Source organism: Choristoneura fumiferana, chromosome 18 (assembly GCF_025370935.1).
Source record: "Choristoneura fumiferana chromosome 18, NRCan_CFum_1, whole genome shotgun sequence".
NCBI classification, from domain to species: domain Eukaryota; kingdom Metazoa; phylum Arthropoda; class Insecta; order Lepidoptera; family Tortricidae; genus Choristoneura; species Choristoneura fumiferana.
The window spans coordinates 18,971,577-18,998,120 of record NC_133489.1 but is presented as its reverse complement, the minus strand read 5'-3'; the positions used below and the strand labels follow the sequence as shown (position 1 = coordinate 18,998,120).

At 37.6% G+C, this 26,544-nt stretch overlaps 1 protein-coding gene across 2 annotated transcripts in view; it reads left to right on the top strand.

Moving 5' to 3' along the window:
* The first annotated feature begins 262 nt into the window (after positions 1–262).
* LOC141437710 (tumor necrosis factor ligand superfamily member 13-like) overlaps positions 263–26,544 on the top strand; it is a 41,457-nt gene continuing 15,175 nt past the window's right edge. The window contains exons 1-6 of one of the 2 annotated variants that reach the window (XM_074101183.1): positions 263–409; positions 2,881–2,977; positions 9,244–9,346; positions 11,238–11,319; positions 20,218–20,369; positions 20,907–21,996. In XM_074101183.1, the coding sequence (XP_073957284.1) occupies positions 277–409; positions 2,881–2,977; positions 9,244–9,346; positions 11,238–11,319; positions 20,218–20,369; positions 20,907–21,194 (855 nt within the window). In that variant the 5' untranslated portion in view covers positions 263–276 and the 3' untranslated portion in view covers positions 21,195–21,996. Of the gene's footprint in view, positions 410–2,880; positions 2,978–9,243; positions 9,347–11,237; positions 11,320–20,217; positions 20,370–20,906; positions 21,997–26,544 lie in introns of those variants that run through there. The other variant, XM_074101182.1, reaches the window with a different exon arrangement.

Genomic DNA, 26,544 nt, shown 5'->3' with positions numbered 1-26,544 from the left:
CTTTTGAACGCTTACATTATGATATTAGACACTGTTAAATACAAATATCAGTAAGTATTTGCATTTGACAAACGTTATATTCTCTTTACTATGTATTTTTTTCAAATTTAATCTTCCAATCGTCCCTAGACTATACGCAGATGAGTTGAAGTAATATGGGCTTGTCGAGGAGAATCTCCATCGGGAGACTCTTTCTTTTAACATCGACGCTTCACCTGTCTACGCTGGCTGCTATGAGTAAAGGTGCATTGATTTCAACAGACGGGCACATCCAACATGGTGCATCTGAAGCCCGAAGACTTCACGGGGTCGGTGGTGACGTCGGGGCGCGAGCGGCCACCCTCTAACATCCGAGAGATCCACCGCTTGCTGCAGAAGACCGAGGTCAAGTCGAAGTCGGACGAACCCGGTGAGTGAACAGTGAACCGATTTCTTACACAAACATCATTCAAAAGAGTACATTAGAGAGAGATATTATTACGTCTGTCTCACAGTAATTTGAATTCAACCAAAAATTTGTTAATACTACTTACTATTTATTGCTCATCCCAGCCTATATGCGTCCCACTGTTGTGCACAGAACTCTTCTCGGAATGAAAGGACTTTGGTCATAGTTCCCTCAAGGGTCCGGTGTGGATTAAGAATTTCATACACACCACTGAACTCTCTCATTGAACTCGAACACACGATCCTCTACTAGGTCAAACCACTCAACTTACTTGTTTTGAATCCTTAAACTCTTGATATCTTAGCTATTAACGGACGTGAGTACTAGGTAAGGGTAAGTAGGGTAAGGGAGACTCTTTCCCCCTTCTCTTTTTATCTTGTTCACTTACCATCTGGTGAGACTTAGAACTTTGGAAGCATTCCGGATAAGAATCTTGGTCTACCCCTCTAACTCTTGTGTTTGCTTCATTAAAAACTTAAATAATTTTCCCTGTAATCATTTCAAGTAAACATACTTCGAGAAAAGCATGGTACGGCCGTGCCTTTGTTTTGCTAGATCTTTTGCAGATCTGTGTAAAGAGACAAAGCGAGTGTAGCTTTGTTTAGCTTTGTTTACTTGTTTCTCATAATGTTTATTGCGTTTAAAGTGTTAAGAGCCGTTAGCTACTTCCCGAGGTAGACTTTAAATAAAGCGAAATCTTCATTTAACTGTAGAAAAAATATCCACTGTTCATATGGCTTTTTATAGGTTAGAAGAGCTTGCGGAAACTGAGAAGGAAATAGCGCATGATATTGAAGTTAAAAGATAATAACAACACAGAAACCGCATTTCGAGTGTTTTTGGAGCTGCAATTACGCACTAGGTCTGTGCCAAAAAGGTCTGTGGAAGTACCTAATTACTAGTTCACTTTTTTTTGCGTAACTTAGCAATTCTTTATTCTCAACGAATGAAGCTATCACCTGGAAATTATCGTGTTATTAGTAGGCACCCTTAGCTCATCAAATGAGCAGAATTTTAATCTTCCACTATATCCCAGTGCTGCAAGACAGAGGCGTCACAACACGCCAAAATAGTTCGAGAAAAGACGGTACAGCTTTTTGCCTTATTCGACATGGCGGGGACACTACCGTGCCACCAGATGTTTAAAATTATTTGATCAAATTATTATATTACCTACCTAATTAGTTTCTACGTTTCCATACGCGTAGAGAAACCTACAGATAACTTAAGCACCATTAGACTAATCAATTAGCTAAAAGATGTACATAGGTATAGGTAGAGTCATTCACGACGATGCGTGCCGTGGTTCTTATTACAATGTCATTAATGGCTAATTTTGACAAAATCACGCATCTTTGGATGGCACTAGGTATAGTGTTATTAAAATAACAGTAAAGTAATTACATTTCAAATCGTAACAACTCACAAACTTCATAACTCATAAGATCAACCATCGAATTGGAGAGCTCTCCCATATACTTATATTTTATATTGACATTTTTGTGTCTCTGTGTGTGTGTTTTTGTTAATTAACGATGTATTTTGAGTCGAAGGAGCGTTAATTTTTGCAATTATAGCGACGAGATACGTGACAAGAAGATGACAAGGGTCTTAGTGAATGTAAATAAATAATAAACAAGCTTAAACAGTCAGCAAAGCCGCTTACATTTTATATGTTTTAATTAGAAGTTCCAACTTTCTCCTTTGATGTGGTACCGTAATAAATATAATTTGCAAAGTTTGAGTTTGTTCTTGGAGGGCTGTATTATCTTCCAGTCATACAGCTCGGGGCATGTTTCAAACAAGTCGCTGATTTGTTACAAAACTAAGCTGTATATACCTATTTATTATGTTAGGGACCATTTTCATTGTACCAATTCCGATATAATCTGCTATTAGGTATCTACAATTGCAATCACGAGAATACCCCAAGTCATAACAATGTCTACCGATTAACTGTATCTGAGATTTTAAATACGAAAAAAGTTTTTTGTGTGCGCTTGTCGGATTTTGAACATGCTACACAGGCAAAAATTTATTTTAATTTTAATACTTCTTAACTTTGGGAAAGATAAATAGGACATACCTACTTATATTGATGATACCTTGGTCCGTGGGGTCCTGGCGCGTTGAGGCTTTTTAAAAATTATAAAGAGGCTAGACCCAAGAGCTAGAAGCTCTCTCGGACAAAGAATTAGCATCTACAATGTTTCTTTTTTTCTTGTTGTTGTCATAAATAAATATCTTCATTGAAAAATTTTTAGTCATTAACGTGCTATGTGAAAGATATTATGATGTTGTTTAGATTATCATTATATAGGTATTTAAAAATTGTAGCGACGACGCATTTTGCCACACACCACACACATTAGTAAATAGTTGAGTTTAACTCTTACATTAAACTGTTTATTAATTGTGTACTTTTTTTTCAGAACCCCTGAACAATGAGCCGTTGGGCCGCGACAAACGCAGCGTGTTTTCTGAGTCCACAGCTAATATTGACGCCGTCGTCACCAGGCCAGAAGACGGGTAAGACTAAAATACAACCGGGAGATAATGTTTCAAAAAGAGAAACAATTGATCAGGTTCTCTGTCTTCTACGGGAATGGGTCAGAATGACACGTCTTGTTGATAAATTAACTGAAAATAGTGAGTGTTTGTATAAAGCACGTTAAAAACAATCAGTAGAAATCAGTGGCTAAAGTTTTTTTGGAATTCACTGACTGTAACTGATGGCATCTAAGATAGTCTGATATGTCTCGTTAATTACAAATCTTGCTGGACAAAGTTGAAATATGGTGTGAAAATAACTGAATTTAGGTAAATCTGAGGAATAGCCAATAGATTCCTTTTAATTCAAACATTCCCACAAAATCGGGTTCACAGCTGTTTAGGTATAATAAAAACATGAAATCTTCCACGAGAATTTATCTACTGAAACATGAAATTTCAATACAATAGTCAAATCTAACCCTTAACCCGTCCTCTCCCAGAGGCACAAGTTTGTGCCCAAATTCCTTTGATAATACATCATTAAATGTCATCCTGGGAGATGACAGGTTAATGGTTCAGGTGAACAAAGCCCGTCCTTTGCACACCGAGTTTTTTAAACGCTCCGTCGACGCGCGTGTGTATCGAAACAAACGCGATACGCATGCGATGCGTCCGAGGTATGGCTGCCTCATGGAAAGAAAGACGCGGTGTGCTCTGAAGTCTAGCGAAATATAAATATTGGAAATTTAGACAAATATAAAACGTGATTCTCATTCTGTGATCATTGTTATAATTTGCCATACTTAAATTTTTACATGCACCTGCATATGTGCTGTTCATGTAATTTTTTCACTTCTCATGCTCTAAAAGTAGGTCAATATAGCCTTACAAGGCGGGAGTAAAGTGAGTACTTTAGTCCCTAGGCAGTAAAAGTAATTAATTATTTAATTTACTTCGAGTGACTTATATAAACTCAAACAGTCAATACTTGCATATTTTTTGGCATAAATAAGATTGTGTGTGGACCATTTTCATGACGAAAATGTTACGTTCTTAGTCTACGTAGTCTTAGTTCTATGCTTTTCCGCATAGAAGGTGGCGCCATTCTACTTATTCCAGTTGTGTATGGACCATTTTGCCGATGCAATGGAGGGCATCACTGTGAATTCGCCGCTAGAGGCGCTAGTGTAGCGTGAAATCTCCGAAATGTCAAATCTTCATAGTTTTTGGGTGACCTACTGCGGGTTTATTTATAATTAGAATAATTTGTGAATATTTTGCCAAATCTGAAATTATTTATTGGCAAATATGCGTTTTGGGGCAATGATTGTCTGTGAAAGACAGTTTTGTCTTTCAGAAACCTTGTCCTCCCTTTTTTCTGAACAAAACGGGGACTATGCAACACTGTGGCATGCCTCGTATTTTTATGGTACGGTTTTAGTTGTATTAAATATGATTTTAATCTAAACTTGTTTTCCACGCCCGCAATAAACAACTTTTGAAAGCCATACTTAAAAACCTCACGCAACAGTGCGCTCTAGTTGAAACAAAAAAGATAGCCCTCATTTGTTATATCTGTGCCTGGTTGGAAAAAATACTTACCGCGAAAACTTTGAAATTGTTGTAGAGCGTAAATCATAAACGATTAAAATAAATTGATTATTCTCACAATGTCGTCAAGTGATAGTGAAAATTATGATGTCGAGCAAAGAGCAAAAAGACAAATTTAATTGATAATCTTTTGCCGCTGAAATCTAGAAAGACATATTTAAAAAACCTATGAAAGTTTTAAGGACTGGAGGTATTCCTCCAGAAAGGCATTAATTCTTTGACAGAAATGCCTATTTTTTTTGGCAATCGAAGTGTAAAATAGAGTTTCACCTCGAGACGAGACTAAAAGTCAATATAAACCCTGTGATAAATAGACGCCCTCGCTATAGCTCGGGTGGCTAAACACCTCGAGTATATATGGGCTTATTTTAGTCCCTCAATAAACAATATACTATTTACGGACTCATGTTTCGACCTTGAAGAACGCCCTCTAATGTTAGTGATAAACCGATACGAGTACCAATAATGAGACAATTGTGTCGATTAAAATTGTTGCACATGATTCCGTTTCATTGGCAGCTCGTGTCTTTACTGCCAATAAACGATGCTACTTACTTAGTATAAATTGCCACATGTCACATACTTAAGATCAGGTTATATTCGGTTGCATAAATATCCACAAGGAACATTGACCAAAAAATTTGCATTTAAATGAAATTAAAATTAGTTTATTGAGAATACTCTTCAAGCGGTCGTTTAACAGAAATAAACCGGCCAAGTGCGAAAGGGTCCGTGCAATTACCTATACGACATGAGTTACATGAGACATTAGCAAATACGGCAAAAAATCGCGTTTGTTGTTTGGAGCCCCCTTCAAATATTTATTTTATTGTTTTTAGTATTTGTTGTTATAGCGGCAACACTATCGCTGTTCATGAGATACAGCCTGGTGACAGGCAGGCAGACAAACATTAGACAAACCATAACAGTCTGGTATGATTTGAACCGTTAAATAATCATGAACACTATAACGTAAGTAGATAGGTACATATTTATTCGAAGAAGATTTGTATATCCTGCTAATATTATAAATGTGAAAGTTTGTGAGTGAATGAGTGAGTATGTTTGTTACTTCTTCACGCTGAAACTGATATTTCTGATATTGCTGATATTATATTCGTCGGTGTCGGGGGACCGCTAAGGTTAACATGCAACTAAATATGTTGTATTTTTTAAAGTATTAACCTTAGCGGTCCCCCGACACCGACAACGCTTAGATAAAAAAATATTACTAGATACTTTATACTTGCAGGGTTTTTGCAGGAGTTTTTTTGTGTCGCGGGTTTTTAAAATTTTTAGTTTATTTTTTTCATTTTTTTTTTCAAACAGCGTTTTTTTCGGGAGTGTTTATTTTTATTTTTGCTGGCGTTTTTTAAGTCGGGGGTTTTTTAAATTTTAAATTTAAGTTTTTATTTCATGTTTTTTAAACTTTGATATATATTATAAAAAAGTGTACTAGTGTGTTGGATATCCTGGCTGCAGCATCAGCACATCTTGTTGCCACCATTGTATTGTATGTAGAATCAAATACTGTTCAAAAGGAATCAAACACGACATATCTGCTATTATTTTTTCAAGAGTATACTGGTGTGCTGAATATCCTGGCTGCAGCATCAGCTCGTCGTGTTGCCACCACTGCATTGTATGTAGAATCAATTACTGATCAAAACGAATCCAAATACGACATATGTGCTATTATTTTTTATAGAGTGTACTATTGTGCTGGATATCCTGGCTGCAGCATCAGCTCATCCTGTTGCCACCATTGCATTGTTTGTAGAATCAAATACTGATCAAAACGAACCCAAACACGATATATCTGCTATAGTTTTATTAAGAGTGTACCTACTAGTGTTCTGGATATCCTGGCTGCAGCATCAGGCTGAGAATTCCATAATCTTGCATAGTTATATAGCATACATGGGTGTTTCAAATTTTAGGTCCCAAATATGTTTGAAAGTAAAGTAAATGTCCATTATGCGTCTAAGATTCCTACCGCAGCGAACAAAAGAGCTGATGATCTTGAAACGGCTAAACCGATTTTGATAAATCATGTCTAAGATCCATCGCTAGAAAATAAGCTTTCAAATAAAAAAAACCGCATTCAAATCGGTCCACCCGTTTCAGAGCTACGGTGCCACAGACAGACACACAGACATACAGACACACAGACACACAGACACACAGACACACATAGCGGTCAAACTTATAACACCCCTATTTTCGTCGGGGTTAAAAATAAGATTGTGTGTGGACCATTTTCATGGCGAAAATGTTACGTTCTTAGTCTACGTGGTTTTAGTTCTATGCTTTTTCCGCATAGAAGGTGGCGCCATTCTACTTATTCCAGTTTGTGTATGGACCATTTCGCCGATGCGTCGGAAAAATCTAGAAAAGAGCTTCCTAAAATGGTCCAGGGGTCCACTTAGGGGACCAGGGACGGGGGACCAGACGAGGTTCCACGTTGCGGTGTAAAAAAGAGGGTTTTAGGAATATAGTTGAAATGTAGCAGCAGGTCTACCGGAAACAGTGATCTAGAATCAACTGATCTAGATTAGAACTAAAAACACACTAAAACAAAACGAATTCCCTAAAATTAGAGCCGTGGCGTACTGGCGAGTTGCCCAAAGGGTGGCTGCGTTGCCCTGAATAGCGCTGGTAAGTCGGCCCATTGGTCCCGATTGTCTTCAATTTGAATTAACTCAATTTAATTATATTATAAACTATTATTTATTATTATTTTAATTGCATATCTATTGTTCTTTCTGATGTCTTGCTCAAAGGTTAACTAAAAGAGATCCCTTTAAGGGATAAATTCGTCTTTGTACGTACTTACATCTACCTATTTTCATGTGTGTTTATGTACATTGAAAAGACACATTACATAAGCGTTCGAATATTTAACTTCATCTGTTGACTAATATAAGGACCTACATCATAATTTTATTGTTTGGGTCACATCTTGCAAGATGAGATGAGTTCTCCAACTTCATGTGAACTCAACTTCAGTCAACCTGACTTTTGGTATAAATATGTGTAGGTTCAAATATATGTAGGTAATAATTCAACAAACCACCAACCAAAAAACTTACATTAAAAACGATTCATTTTATAAAATCTTTTAAACTTTGGTCGTTTCAGATCTGTAGGTTTTACCCTAATTTCGTTTGTTGACTAAAGATATTTAATTTGCATGTATACAGCTAATTTATAAATAAAACACAGAAATTACGAAATACACTTTTTTATAATATATATCAAAGTTTAAAAAACATGAAATAAAAACTTAAATTTAAAATTTAAAAACCCCGACTTAAAAAACGCCAGCAAAATAAAAATAAACACTCCCGAAAAAAACGGTTTGAAAAAAAAAATTGAAAAATATAAACTAAAAATTTTAAAAACCGCGACACAAAAAACTCCTGCAAAAATCCTGCAAGTATAAAGTATCTAGTAATATTTTTTAATCTAAGCGTTGTCGGTGTCGGGGGACCGCTAAGGTTAATACTTTAAAAAATACAACATATTTAGTTGCATGTTAACCTTAGCGGTCCCCCGACACCGACGACGCTTAGATAAAAAAATATTACTAGATACTTTATACTTGCAGGATTTTTGCAGGAGTTTTTTTGTGTCGCGGGTTTTTAAATTTTTAGTTTATTTTTTTAATTTTTTTTTTTCAAACAGCGTTTTTTCGGGAGTGTTTATTTTTATTTTTGCTGGCGTTTTTTAAGTCGGGGGTTTTTAACCCCGACGAAAAAGAGGGTGTTATAATTTATATGCCAAACACTAAGCAAGTACTGGCTGTTGAATTTATCTAAGTCACTTGAAGTAAATTAAAAAAAGTAATTATTGTTACTCCAAGGGACTAAAGTAATCACTTTACTTTTAGAGCATGAGAAGTGAAAAAATTGTTTACTTCGTATGTGAGTCGAACTCATATTTAAATCATATATCGCACGTAATTTAATTTAATCTAATTCCTAAATTGAAAACCTCAAACTAAAGAAATGTGATGTGATACGACCTGATTATGTACATTCATTGTCCTCAAACCACCGACCAACACTAATGTAAGATAATAAAAATACTAAAAGGAACACTTCCATCGCTCTACAGACTACATTATCTAAAAGTTAGTCTATAAGTAGATACGTAGGTACAGTTACCAGCATTAATATCTGCCACAGTGGAGCGTGCAAAAATATCTGACACGTCCTTCCGGCCCAAAAATAGAGTCGTATCAGATATTCATGCACGCTTGTTGTGTCAGACATTGGTGCTGGTGACTGTACCTACGTTGAATCACTATCGTAAAAAAAATTCAAAGGAGCAGATACATTATCTTCTGGAAAGATAAAATCTTTCGTTTAACCGCGTGGATCAAAAATAATATTCCTGGCAATGGTTAGGTTAGTAACTAGCGCAAAACATAACCGTCCTTCTTCGCAGTCGGGTAAAAAATGTGATAGGATTTTTCTTTACTTTGTAAGCCTAGAAGAAGTCACGGTAGCGATCTATTTGCTATAGGTAAATTTAATTAAACTTCTATAATATGTCAACGAAACACTTTTTGACATTATTTGTAACATTTGCCTTTGTCAGACAAAGAGAAACATAATGAATTTGGAACTTTTGATGAATAAGTTGATATTTTTGCGCACAGGTTATGTTTACATTTTATTTTTAAGCCCCAGACGCAAAATAAAGAAGTTCTCTGGCAGTTCGGATTCGAGCACTAAGATCTTCAATCTTCAGCACACAGTGTCCAGAGCAGTGAGAAATAGCAACGATGTAAGCTAAACTATTTTATTACATATTGCGTTTTTACTATTTTTTATCCTAATGAACAGCTAATTCTTACCTCCCCAAATAAATACCAAAAGCCCTAGGTACCTACCTACTGTGAAATAACGTATGTTGGTATAACTCAGAACTATTATTGTATCTATACGATGTAGGTACAAACATAGTTCTTATGCTATATTTTTGCAGTTATTTATGTTTGTTCTCCTTACTATTTATCAATTGACAGTTCCCGCGGGCGCGAACGAATAACGAACTCTTAACGAATTCTTAGCCACTTGGCAGTCCGACGATACCATGGTATCCAAAACCAAAATGCTTCAAACCGTCCGTGGATACTTTAGTATCGTAAAGTTTAACCTTTATTTTGTGAATAAATCATAAATTATGATATGATACATGCTATTGTTTTATAAATAGTATTTGAATGAGTAAACATTAATTTACGTCTCAGTATTTCTTCCTTATTCAAAACCTTGTAGTTAAAAAATTGTGAACACACAGCGCGTTTCGTTCGTCGATAAAAACCCGGACGGTTGAGGCATAAGTATTGGTCGCGCGCTCCGGACTGTCAAGTGGTTAGCAAAGGAAGTCGCGGGTTAGCAGCTATCACTTACCTAAAATCATAAAGTAAGTTTATCTAATATATCATTATTATGAGATATAATATAACACATTAATATTAGATCAGCTAAGTGAAGCTTGACTTAAGTTGCAAACAGAAAATACAGTTTTTTTCAATTGTTCAATTAACGATGGCAATGGTGCAACTCGAAAGATATTTCTCACGACATCTTGAAATGAGGCATTAACCAAGAATTCTGCAAGCAACAGGTAACATAAATAAGCAAAGTTTGTAGTGCAGGTGCACAGTTACTTAGAAAAGTTTGTATTGACTCTTAAGTTATAATTTTGAACAGAGTTTCAATGGAAACTTCTAAAATGACAATAAATAAATGTAAAATGTGAAGAAATTAAATATTTTCTCTTTTTCTTCGTCATTACTCTCGTTATTAAGTATTTTGAAGAAAGACAAAATTGAACAGCTAAACATCTTGTAGTGTATTTATTTGTATTTACTGAAGCAAACAAAGTCGTAACAGAGCCGTCAAGTCCTATTTTGGACACAATGATCGAGATCAACTCTACAAACTTAATATTTATTTTCTACGACAATGTTAAATATTTGTTTAGTTTTTAAGCCTCTATTGTATACTACAGGGCGTCATGTCCTGACTTATACGTATTTAATAACATCGTGATTATTTATTATGTAAGTACCTACCCACATGACTTTACAATGATAATAAATAAATAAATAAGTATATGTACACAAGTTTACCACTGTATTTACGTGTAACATTCACATTTTTATTGCAAATTCACATCTCAAACGATACAACAACTTAAAAGAACATTCATCTTATGAACTACTAGCTTTTGCCAAAAATCACGTCGATCCGTCGCTCCATTACGGCGTGAAAGACGGACAAACACACAAACATACAAACACACTTTCGCATTTATAATATTAGTATGGATTGCTAAATACAAATAACAAAGGGCCTACTCCGAAGTTCGAAAATCGAAGTTCGTATCGTACCGTCCCTATCGCTCTCGTATTAATAAATAGTATAAGTGTCAGAGAGATGGAACTACACGAACTTCAATTTTCGTATTTCGTAGTAGGTAGCCCTGCAGCACATACAATACAATATACAAAATACAAGGTACATACAAAATACAAGGTACTTACTTACTTACTTAAGTTTAATAAACGTATATAGGCTGGGCTGAGCGTACATTTCAAGAATATCGTTAATTCTCCTGCTAACATGTTGAAGGATGTTGTTACAAATAATGTTGGTTCTTCGTACAGGAGGGGCGGCGGCCATTCGTAGCGGCACATTTCCATGGCAACACCTCTCACCTCAATCCCGAAATACACGAGCATTACAAAGGTAAATATTCAACAGAATTTTCCATGCTTATTGCTTCATATTACTGTATATAAATTGTTACCAAGCGTACCTTACCTACTATGTCCATCCCAGCCTATATACGTCCCACTGCTGGGCACAGGCCTCCTCCTCTCAGAACAAGAAGGCTTGGGACATAGTTCCCACGCGGGCCCAGTGCGGATTGGGAACTTCACACGCACCATTGAATTGGTTCGCAGGGTTGTGCAGGTTTCCTCACGATGTTTTCCTTCACCACAAAGCTCGTGGTAAATTTCAAATGTAATTCCGCACATGAATTTGGAAAAACTCAGAGGTGCGAGCCGGGGTTTGAACCCACGACCCTCTGCTTGAGAGGCGATAGGTCAAACCACTAGGCCACCACGGCTACCCCTACCTACCTTACCTACCCTACTATGGGGAACCTACTATGTACTTTACCTATAAATAAATTTCATGAATATACGTCTGGAGGTACAATTGAAGTAAAAACTACCCTAAAAATACGTTCGAAAAACATAACCCTCCTTCGGGTAGTCGGGTAATAACTGTCTCTGCGGAAGAGTGCCTGTGGTTTATGACGCTGGCTGCATTTCCGCGCTGGATTGTGATCCCAATAGGTACGTTGGGCAAGAAATGCCCCAGCAGGTTATTTCAGATATTTTTTTTTTCATTTCTCATGCTCTTAAAATGTTACTTTAGTCTCTGCATATCGGAACTAAAGCTCCTTTTTATTCTCTAGGGATTCAAGTTTTTTTTTTTAATTTACGTTGGAAACCCCTAAACAGCCAATACGGTGTTTCTGAATGGAGGATTTTTAGGCGTGTAACCTCAAAATGACAACTGTACAAAAACATAAAAAACACGATTTAATTTCGTGAAACACAATTAATGATTACGAATTTTCAATTTTGAAACTGTTGGCAAAATATGCAAGAAATTGAAAATACAAACTGAAACATAGATGCACAGAAAAAACAGAAAAATAAGACCATCACTGGGAATCGAACCCAGGTCCTCGGTAATCCGTACCGCGTGCTATACCGCTACACCACTGATGGTCAACGGTACCGACACGAATTTCCCTATGCACCTAATATCTCAGCTTGTGTTTCTTACTTAGTCACTTAAGCAGCGACGCTAGCGACATCTATGCCGTAAGCCCTCAAACTTTTTCGGCATTCCTTTGGAACTAACCGCTCACCCGGACAAGAGATATCGTTTCTAAGCAATCAAATTAAGATTGTTTTTTTGGAATCTTTTTGTATTTTTTATTTCAATTCCAAATTTTTACTTTTACGGTCATTCCGTAAAACCGAAATTGAAAATACAAACTGAAACATAGATGCACAGAAAAAACAGAAAAATAAGAATTCTATATGTTTCAGTTTGTATTTTCAATTTCGGTTTTACGGGATGACCGTAAAAGTAAAAATTTGGAATTGAAATAAAAAATACAAAAAGATTCCAAAAAACCAATCTTAAAATATGCAAGCTTTTAAAGCGTCACTTCATAAACAATAAAAGAAAATAATCACGCCAGGTGCGGAAACCAATCCGCAGCTGTTGAAGTACGTAATCAGGCGGGAGTCGAAGAAATGAAAGAAATTAACACTCACCAAGATTTCAGGAGGATATACGTGCACATGCAGCAAGCTGAAGACACCATGTAATTTTGTGTGTGTTTTTGTGGTGATGAATAAATGCGTGTGTGTAGGGCGGGTCTTACAGCTAGTTCCAGCAGTATTTTCAGCTATTTCAACAGCCAAATAAAATTAAGACTTGACGCAGCGGGGCGGAACACGTTCGAAAAAAACGGCGTCCATAGAGAGAGAGTTTTTGCTTTTAAAATCGCGTTTCATAGACTGCCTCGACTTCTAGGCAATTAGGCCGTTCTATGCCGCCCGCCTTGAAAGGACGTCTTTCAAAGAGATATTAAGCAGCACGGGAAGAAGTGAGTAATATGAAAACATAATTTGGAGAAAATACCTACCTGTACTGCTGCTAGTAGGTACTAATGATATATCTATTATATATGAGAATAAACTAAATTTAAACTTATTGTGATGGCAGAGGGCACAAACGTACAATAGGACGTTTAAAAAGTCCTCTATTAGTTTTGACGGTTGCTGAGCGTGCGACGTCATCTCTGCCAGGATGTATTTCTGTTACCAATCCTAGCTCCCACTGAAGTGGTGGGACTTTATTATCCTGAATAATAACGACGACGGTACCGACTTTCATGTTGGGACCGTGAATATGCCACTTTTGTCGTGCTTGAAGCGTTGTTAAATATTCAAGAGACCATCTATCCCAGAATGATTGTACTAGTTTATCCAAAAGCTGGTAACGTTCTAGTAAATGCGTAGGTTCGTCGTTAACAGGCGCGGCTGGTAAAAATTTAAGCGGCGTGAGAGTTAAAAAATGGGCTGGAGTGAGAGCCAATTGCTCCCCAGGATCCTGACTTAAGGTGGTACACAACGGTCGCGAGTTGACCACATTTTCTATTTGACAAAGCACAGTGTTAAGCTCCTCTAGTGTAAGAATTTGAGATCCAATCACGCGATATAAGTGCGTTTTTACAGTCTTAATTAACGGTTCCCACGATCCAAAATGTGGTGCGTTAGGTATGATAGTTTTCCATTCTATTTTATAGTCGGACAACTCATAAGCGAGAGCTGATCGAAACGAGCCTGACGTTACAAAATTATAAATTTCATCTAGGTACCTCTTGGAGCCTACGAAATTAGTCGCATTGTCACTATACATTATAGAAACAGGTCCACGGCGAGCCAAGAAACGTTTAAAAGCTGATATAAAGGTCGCGGTACTCAAGTCGGACGCTACCTCGATGTGAATCGCTCGAGTCGTCAAGCAAATAAATAAACAAATATAGGCCTTCTGGCTCCGCACACCGCGGCCACGTTTTAAAGTGACGTTTAATGGTCCAGCAAAATCGCATCCAGTATTAATAAAAGGTTTAGGTACGACTTGTGTTCGCGTATCAGGTAAATCAGCCATTATCGGGTATGTCGGTTTAGGACGCGTGCGAAAACAAAAGTTGCATTTTGAAATGCGCGTGCGAATGGTACGCCGACCTGTTATAATCCAGTATTTGTGTCTCAAGAGGCTGAATAATAGGTTGGGGCCAGCGTGACAATTAGTTCGATGATAGTGATCGACGATTAGATCAACAACATAATCTTTCTTGGGCAATAAAATTGGATGTCGATGGTCGTAAGTTAAATCAGTGTTTCTTAACCGGCCCCCGACTCGAATCAGTCCGTTTTGCAAAAATGGAGCAAGTTTTTGAATAAATTTAGCACATATTTTACCCGAAGACAACTGTTTTATTTCGTCGCTGAAATGGGTTTGTTGCAAAGTGGTTAAAATTTTATTTTCTGCGAAATCTAAATCATTAGCGGTGATAGTATCACTACGAGGAAGTAGTTTGAGAAATCTATAAATATGAACAACTATTCTTAAAAGTTTGTTCCACTTAGAACAGCGAGAAGCGAGTTGCAATAGAAGGGGAACTTCTTCTACCGGGGTAGTAGAAGCGAGAGAAATAGATTTCGTCTCGGGAATGTCATCTGACGAGTCAGGTTTGAAAGGTGTGATAGACCAGGTTGTCTCATCCGAGGCTGCAAAGGTTGGACCGGTGAACCATAACGGATGATCAAGTAGTTTAGATGGCATAAGCCCGCGTGAGAGACAGTCACTGGGATTTTCTAAACCTGAAATATGGTGGTAAACCTTTGCGGGTAGCAAAGATTGAATTTTTGACACTCGGTTTGCAACAAATGTCTGAAAGCGGTGCGGGGAGGAATGGATCCAGTGGAGGGCCACTGTCGAATCCGAGAAAGCGTAAACATTTTTAATGGTGAAGCGAGACGAGAAATTATCTATTACTGAACGAAGAAGTTTTGCGAGCAGTAACGCGGCACATAATTCTAGCCGAGCCAAAGTGACATGCGACTTTCCTGGCGACACCTTGGATTTAGAGCACACCAATGTGGTTGAGAAAGCGTCATTATTATTTGCGTGTAAGTACACTACAGCACCAAAAGCACGTTCACTGGCGTCACAGAACCCTAACAGGGTTACTTCGGTGTGTTCAAAGACATTCAAATGTCGCGGTATTTTGATGTGAGATAATAGTGGTAGTTCTGACTGGAACTGTGACCACGTCTTTATTATATGTTCGGGTGGGGTATCATCCCAATCCAAATTTAAAGCCCAGAGTTCTTTTATTAAAAGTTTCGCGAGGACGATCACCGGGCCCACGAGACCCATGATGTCCCACAAGCGCGCAACACTCGATAATATATTCCGTTTTGTACATGTGCGATCTGACGGTGCGATGGTAAAAGCAAAGGCATCTGTTGCTGGCAGCCATTGCATGCCGAGTATCTTAAGCGATTCGTCTTTGTCTAGATCAACTGGATCAGTTAAGCGGTGCGACTCTGGCACATGTGACAATAATTCACGCGAATTGCTCGACCATTTTACCAGCTCGAAACCGCCGCTATAAAACATATCGATCAGCTGTTTAACAGCTGTCACAGCTACATCTGTGCTATGGAATGAACTGGCGATATCATCGACGTACAGATCGCGTAAAGCTAGTCGCGAAGCCTCGGGAAAACTGTTCTTTTCTTGCGTGGCAAGTTCACGAATTGTACGGATAGCTAAATAGGGACTCGAGCGTAATCCAAAACAAACGCGTTGAAAAGCAAAATATCTAAGCGGTTCTCTAGGATCAAAGCGGTATATTATTTGCTGATAAGGCTGGTCCCGTTCTCGGACTAATAGCCTTAAAAACATTTGACGAATATCAGCTGTAGCGGCGATTTCGAATAATCGAAAATTCAATAAAATATTAAATAGATCGGTTTGTAATGGGGGACCGACATGTAAAATATCATTTAAGGAAACGCCCGAGTCAGTCGCGGCACTACCATTTAATACTATACGCAGTTTGGTAGTAAGTTTGTCTTCACGAATTACACCGTGGTGCGGTAAAGTGTAACCATCACTATAGTTTTTGGGTTCAGAGATCTCGATTAAATACTCTTTCTCTATATATTCGCGAATTATCTCGTCGTAACGTTCTTTAAACGCGGGGTTATTTTTAAATTTACGTTCGAGGCTTAAAAACTGTTTGCGTGCGGTTTTTAAAGAATCACCCAATCGATCGGTACTGTCTTGAAATGGAAGTCCCACAATAAAACGCCCTGATGAGTCACGAGTAGTCGTTGAAGTATAAAAGTTTTCACAAGCCTTCTCCTCAATAGACAGAATATGATCGTCCTTTATGTCATTCAACTCAAAAAACCGACTTAAGTCATCATGAATTGATTCTGCCGTTGCGAAGTACGAAACTGAAACTTCAGGTTCCATAGACACTTCGGCTTCACCCATGACTACGTATCCTAAGGTGGTTAAGAACGCCGAAGGCTGATTGGGCAAACCAGTTACCTTGCCCGGTAATAGTAAATCGATAAATAATCTAGCTCCGATTAGAATATCAATAGGAGAAGACTTATAAAATTCTTCATCAGCGAGTGGGAGATTCTTCAGGAACTCAAAAGAATTTATATTTATTGGTGCGGTGGGTAACTGCTCGGTTATACGGTTTAAAACCAATGGCTCCATCGCGTACATCTTATCCGGTGAGTTATTTGAGAAAAACTCAATTTTAACTTTACCCTTGGCTATATTCGAATGGTCACCTAAACCTTTTATAATGGTTTTGCGATGTAATTGATCGACTGTCAATCCTAACTTGCGACAGCAGTCCGACGTAATGAAATGATTTTGTGAACCTGGATCAATAATGCAGCGACAGGAAATCGGTTGACCAAAGCGGTTGTAAACGTTAATACGAGCAGTTCCTAATAGAACATTTGTATAGGCGAGATTCGTTTGCGATTTAGATAGTGTACAGTCCATTGAATTAGCATCAGCTGATAGGTAAGACACACCACCAGTATTTGTATCAGGATAGGACGTCGACACGGGCGCGGAAGCGAAATTGGTTGCATTAATTTGTGGCGGCGGTGTTACATGTGTAACAGAGACAAGCGATTGCGGTGCATTTTTGCATTGAAATGAAGTTGACGCTACTGGTGGCGCCGCTTGCGGTGGGACGCTAGAATTAAAACATTGCGCGGGAGCAAACGGGCGAAAATTGCCCCGAGCCTCAGCCTGATTCACAGTAAAGCCCGTGTTAGTGGATTTGTCCATATGAAGTAACGAGTGGTGTTTTAAATTACACGAGCGGCATAATTTTTTACTCTGGCATGAATTCCACCTATGTCTTGAGCTTAAACAATTGGTACAGAAACCGTTTTCTTTTATAAAATTATATCTTTTATCTGGTGATAAATTTAAAAACGCTTTACACTCATAAATGAGCTCATGTGTTTTATTACACAAGGTGCAGTTATTATCGGAAGTAGTCGATGAATGAGCATTTAAATAAGTATGAGAAATTTTAGGAATATGCAATTTTTTCGGTTGTTCAGGTTGTTCTTTAAGTAAAACTTTTGGGGTGACGGTTGGATTCGTTCTTTGAACGATCTTGACTTGCCCTTTAATGAAATCTATAAAAGTCTGGTATGTAGGTATGTCTACATTACGAACAGACATCTCGAACGCTTTAGCAGTCTCCCTGTCTAAACGCTTTAATCCAAAATAAATAAAAATATAATCACACAGATCAGGTAATTGCAAATCTTTGAGAGCGGCTACCGATACGGCGTATTTATCGACAAACGACTCTAATTGTGCAGCACTAGCGGGGTTTGGAAGCGGTTTCATGTCAAAGATGGTATCTAAAAATGATGTAGCCAAAGCTCGTTTGTCCTCGTACTTTTCAACTAACGATTGCCATATAGATTCGTAGTTACCTTCGTTAGTTGAAAGTCCAGAGATAAAGGACTGTGCCTTTCCCTTTAGTTTACCTACAAGATAGTACAATTTCTCGGAGTTATCTAACTCGGAGTTTGAATGAACATTTTTCTTGAACGAAGCGTAAAACATACTCCAATGGGTAGGATTCCCATCGAATTCAGGGATCTCGATCGGCCCTAGTTTAGGAAACGGACGTTTACCTGCGCATTCATAAGCATTACTAGAAGCAGTCTTCGAGGTATTTACCAACTTATTTTTAATGCGTCTGACTGCGCAATACAAGTCTTCAAACGAACTCCATGAATTGAAATTTGGTGTATATGTTTCACTTATTTCCATTTGAATTGAATTTATACTATGCAAACAATTCAAATATTTATCACGAATATCATCGATTGTCTCCGTGGCAGAGATGAAGTTCTCGCGAATTTTAGCGTCATCGATCGAGCGAGAATCGTCATAAATTCGCTGCATTCGAGAAAAATACGATTCACGACTTGTTTCTTGTAATAATAATTCCCTATGCAGCGCCCGTTCATCGCGAGAAGTAATCGGCGGCGCCATCTTGAAATATCAATAAATGGATCGAACAAAATGAATTGCGTGACGTTGCGGAAAATAATTTATGCTCATACACTTCACAATATCGAAAAATATGCGTAAAATTATATAATCTAGTTTAGCTACAAGCAGTACAGGTAGACAAAACCGTGCGGGGTTGCGAAGAATTGATGAAATAGCCGAGATTTTAGCGCAGACAAAGTGAGGTTATGCGGGGAAAATGACGAACATTGAGGTTAATACCTCACAGGAGGCACCAAAACTATAATCACGCCAGGTGCGGAAACCAATCCGCAGCTGTTGAAGTACGTAATCAGGCGGGAGTCGAAGAAATGAAAGAAATTAACACTCACCAAGATTTCAGGAGGATATACGTGCACATGCAGCAAGCTGAAGACACCATGTAATTTTGTGTGTGTTTTTGTGGTGATGAATAAATGCGTGTGTGTAGGGCGGGTCTTACAGCTAGTTCCAGCAGTATTTTCAGCTATTTCAACAGCCAAATAAAATTAAGACTTGACGCAGCGGGGCGGAACACGTTCGAAAAAAACGGCGTCCATAGAGAGAGAGTTTTTGCTTTTAAAAATCGCGTTTCATAGACTGCCTCGACTTCTAGGCAATTAGGCCGTTCTAGAAAAGAAAAACCGCGCAACAATTTTTTTTGCTATTTGAATTTTTAACAGATGGCGCCTGACCATTAGCCACCCGAGCAGAGCGAGACATCTCGTGTCATTATGGCTTGTTTTAGTCCCTTGTTGAACAATCTACTATAATCGTCCAAAAACTTTGTTAGGGATCGCTTCACTCCATGGACTAACAAATTTATTTTATCAAACTTTAAACAGGTGAATAAGTCAATCCTTCTTTTTATAGTTCTAACACTTTGTTGCTAGACTACGATCGAAAGAATGAAACTGAACGTATTCGGTTTAACAGACGTATTAGCGAGTGCTTGGAACGACAGAAGTATATAATAATGTACGTGTCAAAGTACGTTTACGTAGTAAAATTATGACGTATTTTTGAGCTCACGCCGATATGTCTCTGTAGAGGTAATAATTCAAGAGAACCCTGGTAATCTAGTTATTTGACCTGTGGTCACTCGAGCAGCAGAGCTACTACAAAACTCGAAACCCTAAGTTCGTATCGCACCGTCCCTCTCGCTCTCGTATTAAATAGTATAAGTGTCAGAGGGACCGCACGACACAAACATCGAGTTTCGAGTTTCGTAGTAGCCCTGCAGCTCAAACGTGATATACAAATAAAATGAAAATTCACATAAATTTAAATATTTAAACTCACTGGTGTAAGGCCCAATTTCTATTCCACGGTCCTCTGCTTAAAAGGCCATAATAGGTTAAAACACTAGGCCACTGCCACCACGTCTTCTCATATCTCATACCCACGTGTTCTGTTCAACAGGTAACGGATTAGTCCGCGTGTCCCATGATGCAGCCCATAATGTATGGTACCCCGCGCCGTGGACCATGGCCTCGCCCCACCCGCGTCCCACGCTCACGCGCAACGGCCACGTACACGTGCACCACACAGGCGTCTACCTCGTCTATGTACAGGTGAGTGTGTATCAGGAAACAGGCAGCGAGTCCCAAATGTGGGACACCGCGTCGTGGACCATGGTCTCACCCGCCCCACCCGCATCCCACGCCCACGCGCAACGGCTATATGCTGTGGCACCAATTTTTTTACATATGTAGCTTTAGGACAAGGAAATTAATATCAAGCATGCTTTTATTTACGCAGATGTTTGACAGAATTATCTGTTTTGATTGTAATAGATTTACAATAAAATTTCTTAATTCAAAAACTCGGGTACTATAGGTACTCAGGCACTCGGGTTTAACATCAGCCTGTTTTGTTCGTTTTTTTTTATTCGAATGTTTAATCAAAAATTCGGAGCTAAAAAGTTCAGTCTAATCTTTTGATCTGAATATCTTTAATATACATTTAGAAGTACTAGGTGACAGGCCCCGTTGGAATTCTCAGAACTGAGAATACTTAACAACCGTAATTCGCAACAGTTTCTCCCACCTAACATCCTGCGGGAATGGTCGCATTGCAAAATAAACTAACAAAACGTATTATCTCTTCAGATCTACTACTTGGACACCCACGACATAATAGCGTGGGTTCTTCATCGTACAAATGCAGACATCGAGGGAAGAGACACTTTGCTTCAGTGCGCCCAGTCTTCGCACTCGAGTGAGCCCCTTGAAAAACCGAATTCTTGCTTCTCAGCTGCCGCTCTCTTCCTAAAAGCAGGCGACAGACTGGCAGTCAGGAATACAGGCGGCGACAGACACTCTCTAATGGAACCTGAAAAAAGTTTCATCGGTCTCATTAAACTGGCAGACGCAGAAGACCCTGATGTGGAATTGTAGACCGTTCGAATTTAGAATATTTTTTTTTTAATAAATTGTGTGATTTTTGATTTCCGTTATCTTTAACGGAACATTAAACGGTTATGTGCCAAGTTAATGTCACTCATCGAGTTTGACAACGTAACGAACGAAAAAAAAAATGTTTTTCGATTTGGCTGAAAACTATGTACTTTTTGTCAGTGAACGGAATTATCTGTCAAACTTAACGGAAATAAAGAAAAACACGGCGTAGAGCGGTGTTAGTTTTGTCGATGTTTAGGGCAAGTAATAAAAAAGTTTAATACGGTTTTATTTATCTAGTAGGTATAATAACTGTAATCCGATTTTGTAAGTTCACCGTATGGTAACTTATCTCACAGATCCAACGTGGATGCTTTACGATATATAGTGATAGTAATTATTGTGTAGTCAAAAAGTGCCATTGTGTTTGTAAATGTAGTATACCTAATTAATAGTACAGTGCATTGTACAAAAATAGTAACATAGATCTTTTTTTTCCAGTGTAATTGATATTCAAAAGCTTTATATAAAAGTACATTCGTTTTTCGCGTGCAAGATACAAAAAGTGTTTCAAAGTGATTTGAATTTTCGTTTTTCATTCTTTTCTACAATAATCGTAATGTCATTGATATTTTAAGTACTAATCAAACACACTTATTTGTAAAATAATTTATTGTAATTATAAAATGTACAAAGTGGTAACGTAAACATTTTAAAGTTTCGAACCACTTGATAGTTTAGGAGATAATGCATTGTCGTTATTGATGTTTTATAAATGGAAATAATAAAAATATGATTAGAAGATGGTTTTTTAATTTGCAATGTTACAGAGCGCAAGTAGATGTAGAGGTATAAATAAAAAACCTTTTATTACATACAGTCTAAGTATGAGGCAATAAATACGTTGTCAATACGTTGACCGTGGAAAGAGCCAGCCCTATGGTCACCTGTGGAAGGGTAAAATGTTTCGTTTGTTTGTTTTTTTGTACAAAAAGGAAAACAGAAAAAGTTTACAAAAAGTGCTAACTACAAAGGCGGACTTATCGCTGAAGGGATCTCTGCCAGACATCCTTTGAGTGGTAGAAAAGAGCAATTAAATAAGTATCGACAAATAGAGCAAAAAAAAGTTCTTTTTTACTTATTTGTTTTTTTTTGTGGTTTAATATAATATAATTTAAAAATAATTATAATTATTTTTTCTAAATATAAGTACTACTTTATTCCGCAATTTGCGGACTCTCTCCATAAGCTTAAAGATTTTCATAGCCGTTTGTTTATTTTTAACCGACTTCAAAAAAGGAGGAGGATCTATGTTAGACTGTATGTATTTAGTTTTCCCTGCTTCCCGCCGCAGATGGCCGCGGTAGAGCGCGGCTGCCAGAGTCATTATAAGTAAGTATACCGGTTGAGTTCAGTCGAACGACTCCTTCTTACTTATGCCGCTCGATAGGAACGCTGCCGAGTTCAACCCGCTTGGCACCTTACCGTGATTGGCAGATTACTTATACTTGTAAATCCCTTAAACTAGAGTTGCCGAAAAATCGATAGTTTGCAATCGATAGTTTCAATCGGAAAAAGGCCATACTATCGATAGGCCTATCGATAGTATCAATATCTCTTCGCGCAATACTATCGATAGTATCGTTATTATGGCTGGCTAATAATGCAAAACTATCGATACTATCGATAGTATTGAACAGATAATTACGAAAGCTATCGACAGTTTTGGACAATCGATAGTGACCTATATTTTAATACCTACTATCAGTTATTATAAGCAAGATTACATCACGGGAAAATTCACACCAATTGACCTAGTCCCAAAGTAAGCTTAGCAAAGCTTGTGTTATGGGTAACTAAGCAACGGATAAATATAATTATATAGATAGATACATACTTAAATACATAGTAAACACCCAAGACCCGAGAACAAACATTCGTATTTTTCATACAAATATCTGCCCCGACACGGGAATCGAACCCGGGACCTCAAGCTTCGTAGTCAGGTTCTCTAACCACTAAGCCATCTGGTCGTCTAAAAGATTGCAAGATGTAAAGGTGAGTGGCAGAATAGTATTTTGTATTCAGTTATCCAATGTTTTTTTTAACGAATTTGCGATACACGATCTACCAAAACTAACCAACTTACTTACTCTTAGTACTTAGAAGATTCATTGCTGCAACTCCTGTTCTGCCCACCTCCCCGTGTAGATGCAACCGATACTATTGAAATAACGGTAACAAACGATTGTTCAAAATTATCGATAGTATCGATACTATCAATACTTTCGATAGTTTCCGTTATTTACTGTTCAATACTATCGATAGTAGCGATAGTTTTGCATTATTACAGAGCAATAATAATAATAAGGAGGCCTGTGCCCAGCAGTGGGACGTATATAGGCTGGGATGATGATGATGATGATGATGAATAGTATCGATACTATCGCTTTTGCTCAAACTATCGATAGTGTATCGAAGCACTATTGATAGCGGACTATCGATCGGCATCGGCAATACTAGGTTCCTTAAACCCAATAGTGTAAATTTGGCTTTACTGGGCAACGAGCAGCTTGGGTGCTTTACTAAATGGTGAGTTAAAGGAGCGTGCCTAATTAACTCGGGACGAAATCTAGTTCACAGAATCGGAGTTTTAATCAACTTTCGGAAAGTTTGACTGAAACTAGGGCGAGGTGCCATAAACTTGTAATTAAAATGTCATCGGGAATCCTACTAATATAAATGCGAAAGTTAGTGAGTATGTGTGTGTATATTTGTTACGCATTCACGCCAAAACGGCTGGACGGATTTGATTAAAGTTGGTATTGTAGACAGCAGGACGTCAGGAACTACTTTTTATACCGTTATTACCACGAGATCGGGGTAAAATCTCGTTTACAGTCATGAAATTTGGAACTGGTCTTTTTAATGCAACATCGATGAAAAACACGATGTAATTCAGTAAAGCCGTATCTAATGGATTAAGCGTGCGATGCCGCAGGTAAGCTCTAGTCAAATCAAATGAAATATTTTTTTCACCTCAGCACCTCAAACAGGCAGGTTTTGCTATGAGAAATCAGTGAGCAAAATCGCATTTTGCTCACTCCGTGAGACAAAGTAACTTTTTTTTTTTTTTTTTAAATGCTGAGTACAGTGTTGGGTCTACTCACTGAATTCCAAATATTTGAACTTTATTTTGATCTGTCATTTCACTTCAACTCGAAAAAAGCAAGAGATAGGATCAAATTGGTCGATTACAAACCTAAATTAAATTTTTGGTATTAAAAATATATCGAAATATTTCCAAAATGTAAATTTTCCCGATCTTTTAATAAAGTATACAACCTCGTTGCACGAAAGCCGCTTCTCTTGTTTTTTTTTTATAAAAGAATTCCGTATACTGCCTCTACAGTGTAATTATTATTTGTTAAATTGAATGATTTTTTAACAAATCGTTTTATGTTTATGTAATAGAAATCTTAATAAAAATCATATTTATTTAAAGGTTTCATTGTTCAACCTTTTCAATTACCCCGAGATGAGGCTTTTTGCAGTATAAGTGTGACATTAGTACAAGAAGTTAAGATTGCATGTTATGAGTATGCGATTTGTATTGTAGCTACTGGACTCTTTTTATGGTCTTAAATGTAATTATTATATTTGTTAATAATCGGATTCTATTTTAAAAAATGTGTTTGTTTTGTAAACAGGTAGGTATATGTGGTTTTATTCTTATGTTACATTTAAATTATGTTCTCGCTGCTGAGGTGAAAAATTGTATGTGTCACACGAGACCAAAGTTTTTTTGCATCTCGTGTATCTCAATCCCTTGCTGATCTCAGGATTCTAACCTAGAATCACTCGCTAACGCTCGTGATTCAATTATAGAATCCTTCGCTTACTCGGGATTCAAAATCAACACTCGCAACAAAAAACAACTTTGCTCTCTTGTTGCACAAATAACTATTTTGCTAAAACATACACAAAGTTGGTACAGAGAAATTTCTACAGAGATTATTCTTATTAACTTTTTATTTTTAACCTAAAATCACTTTTTCGTAATGAAACAGTATATATTTCGTTGAAATAAAATTACCCAAGGGATCAATTTTGGATTCTCGCCTTCCGTGAAGTCGCCAAGCGGTCACACTCAACTCAACGGAAGACCAGCGTCGGCCCTCACGGCCAACACTATGCTGAGCTGGGACCGCTTCGCGATTTCGCAAAACCTTGCTTTTATTTTTATCTTTATTTTCTCTAAACTTGTATTTTTTTGTGAATTGCGAATAAATAATTCTTATTCTAACAATACAAGACAATAACTCTTTATTGTACCACCAGAAATAGTAAGCGATACAGAAAATAGGTACACAGAGAGAAAATTATAAGGTAAGCAATAGCCGGCCTTATCGCTTAAGAGAGATCTCTTCCAGGCAACCCTTAAAGGCTTAATTCAGGTACTTAGGTAATAATTAATAGTAATTGTTGAATCCTGTATCATTATAAAATACATTTTTATTATCGCAAAACAATAATTTGCAACCGATGAATTGCTCGTACTTTCAATAAACTTTGCTTAGGGTATTTATTCATTTATTAAGGATCACAAACAGATAATACATCATAATAAAGCTTAAATATCCAGTAGATGACATTCCATGGAGATGCTTGCTTATCTAGTTACAGTGTTAAAAATTATCACGTCTGATACAAATTTCTTCAATGTTCGCAATAATTGCCTAAAGAGGCCTATAAAGGCTCACTTGAATTGATTAAACCGAGGGTTAATATCGTCTATTGTGATGTATGAATTGCCGATCATTGCTCTACCATAAAGCTATTTGTTGGCCCGTCGTGGAAATAATGGTCTTCCACTTCAAGTTCTTTGATACGATTTTAAATGGTTTTAAAACTCATATAAATATGAGTGAGTCACACGGTAGTTCAGGTTTTAAAACTGTTAATGCCTGAGGACAGATCTCACGAAATATTGGTCTCGCTATGCAAAGACCTGTGGCCGTATTGTCTAACGCTCTGCATTCAGCATCTCTTTCTACCTTCATTCTATACCATTCGATAGAAAGAAATGGGAACAACGGTCTTGATTCCAAGTGCGTTTGACAATAAGGCCTCTGGAAATAAGCAGGGATACTACGAAACTCGAAACTCGAGGTTCGTATCGTACCGTCCCTCTCGCTCTCGTATTAAATAGTATAAGTGTCAGAGTGACCGCACTACACGAACTTCGAGTTTCGAGTTTCGTAGTAGCCCTGAAGGTATCATTGATAAACAAGCTGCTGACGCTGGGCTGATGTTGAATATTAAGTATGACGAATAGTACCTGTAACAG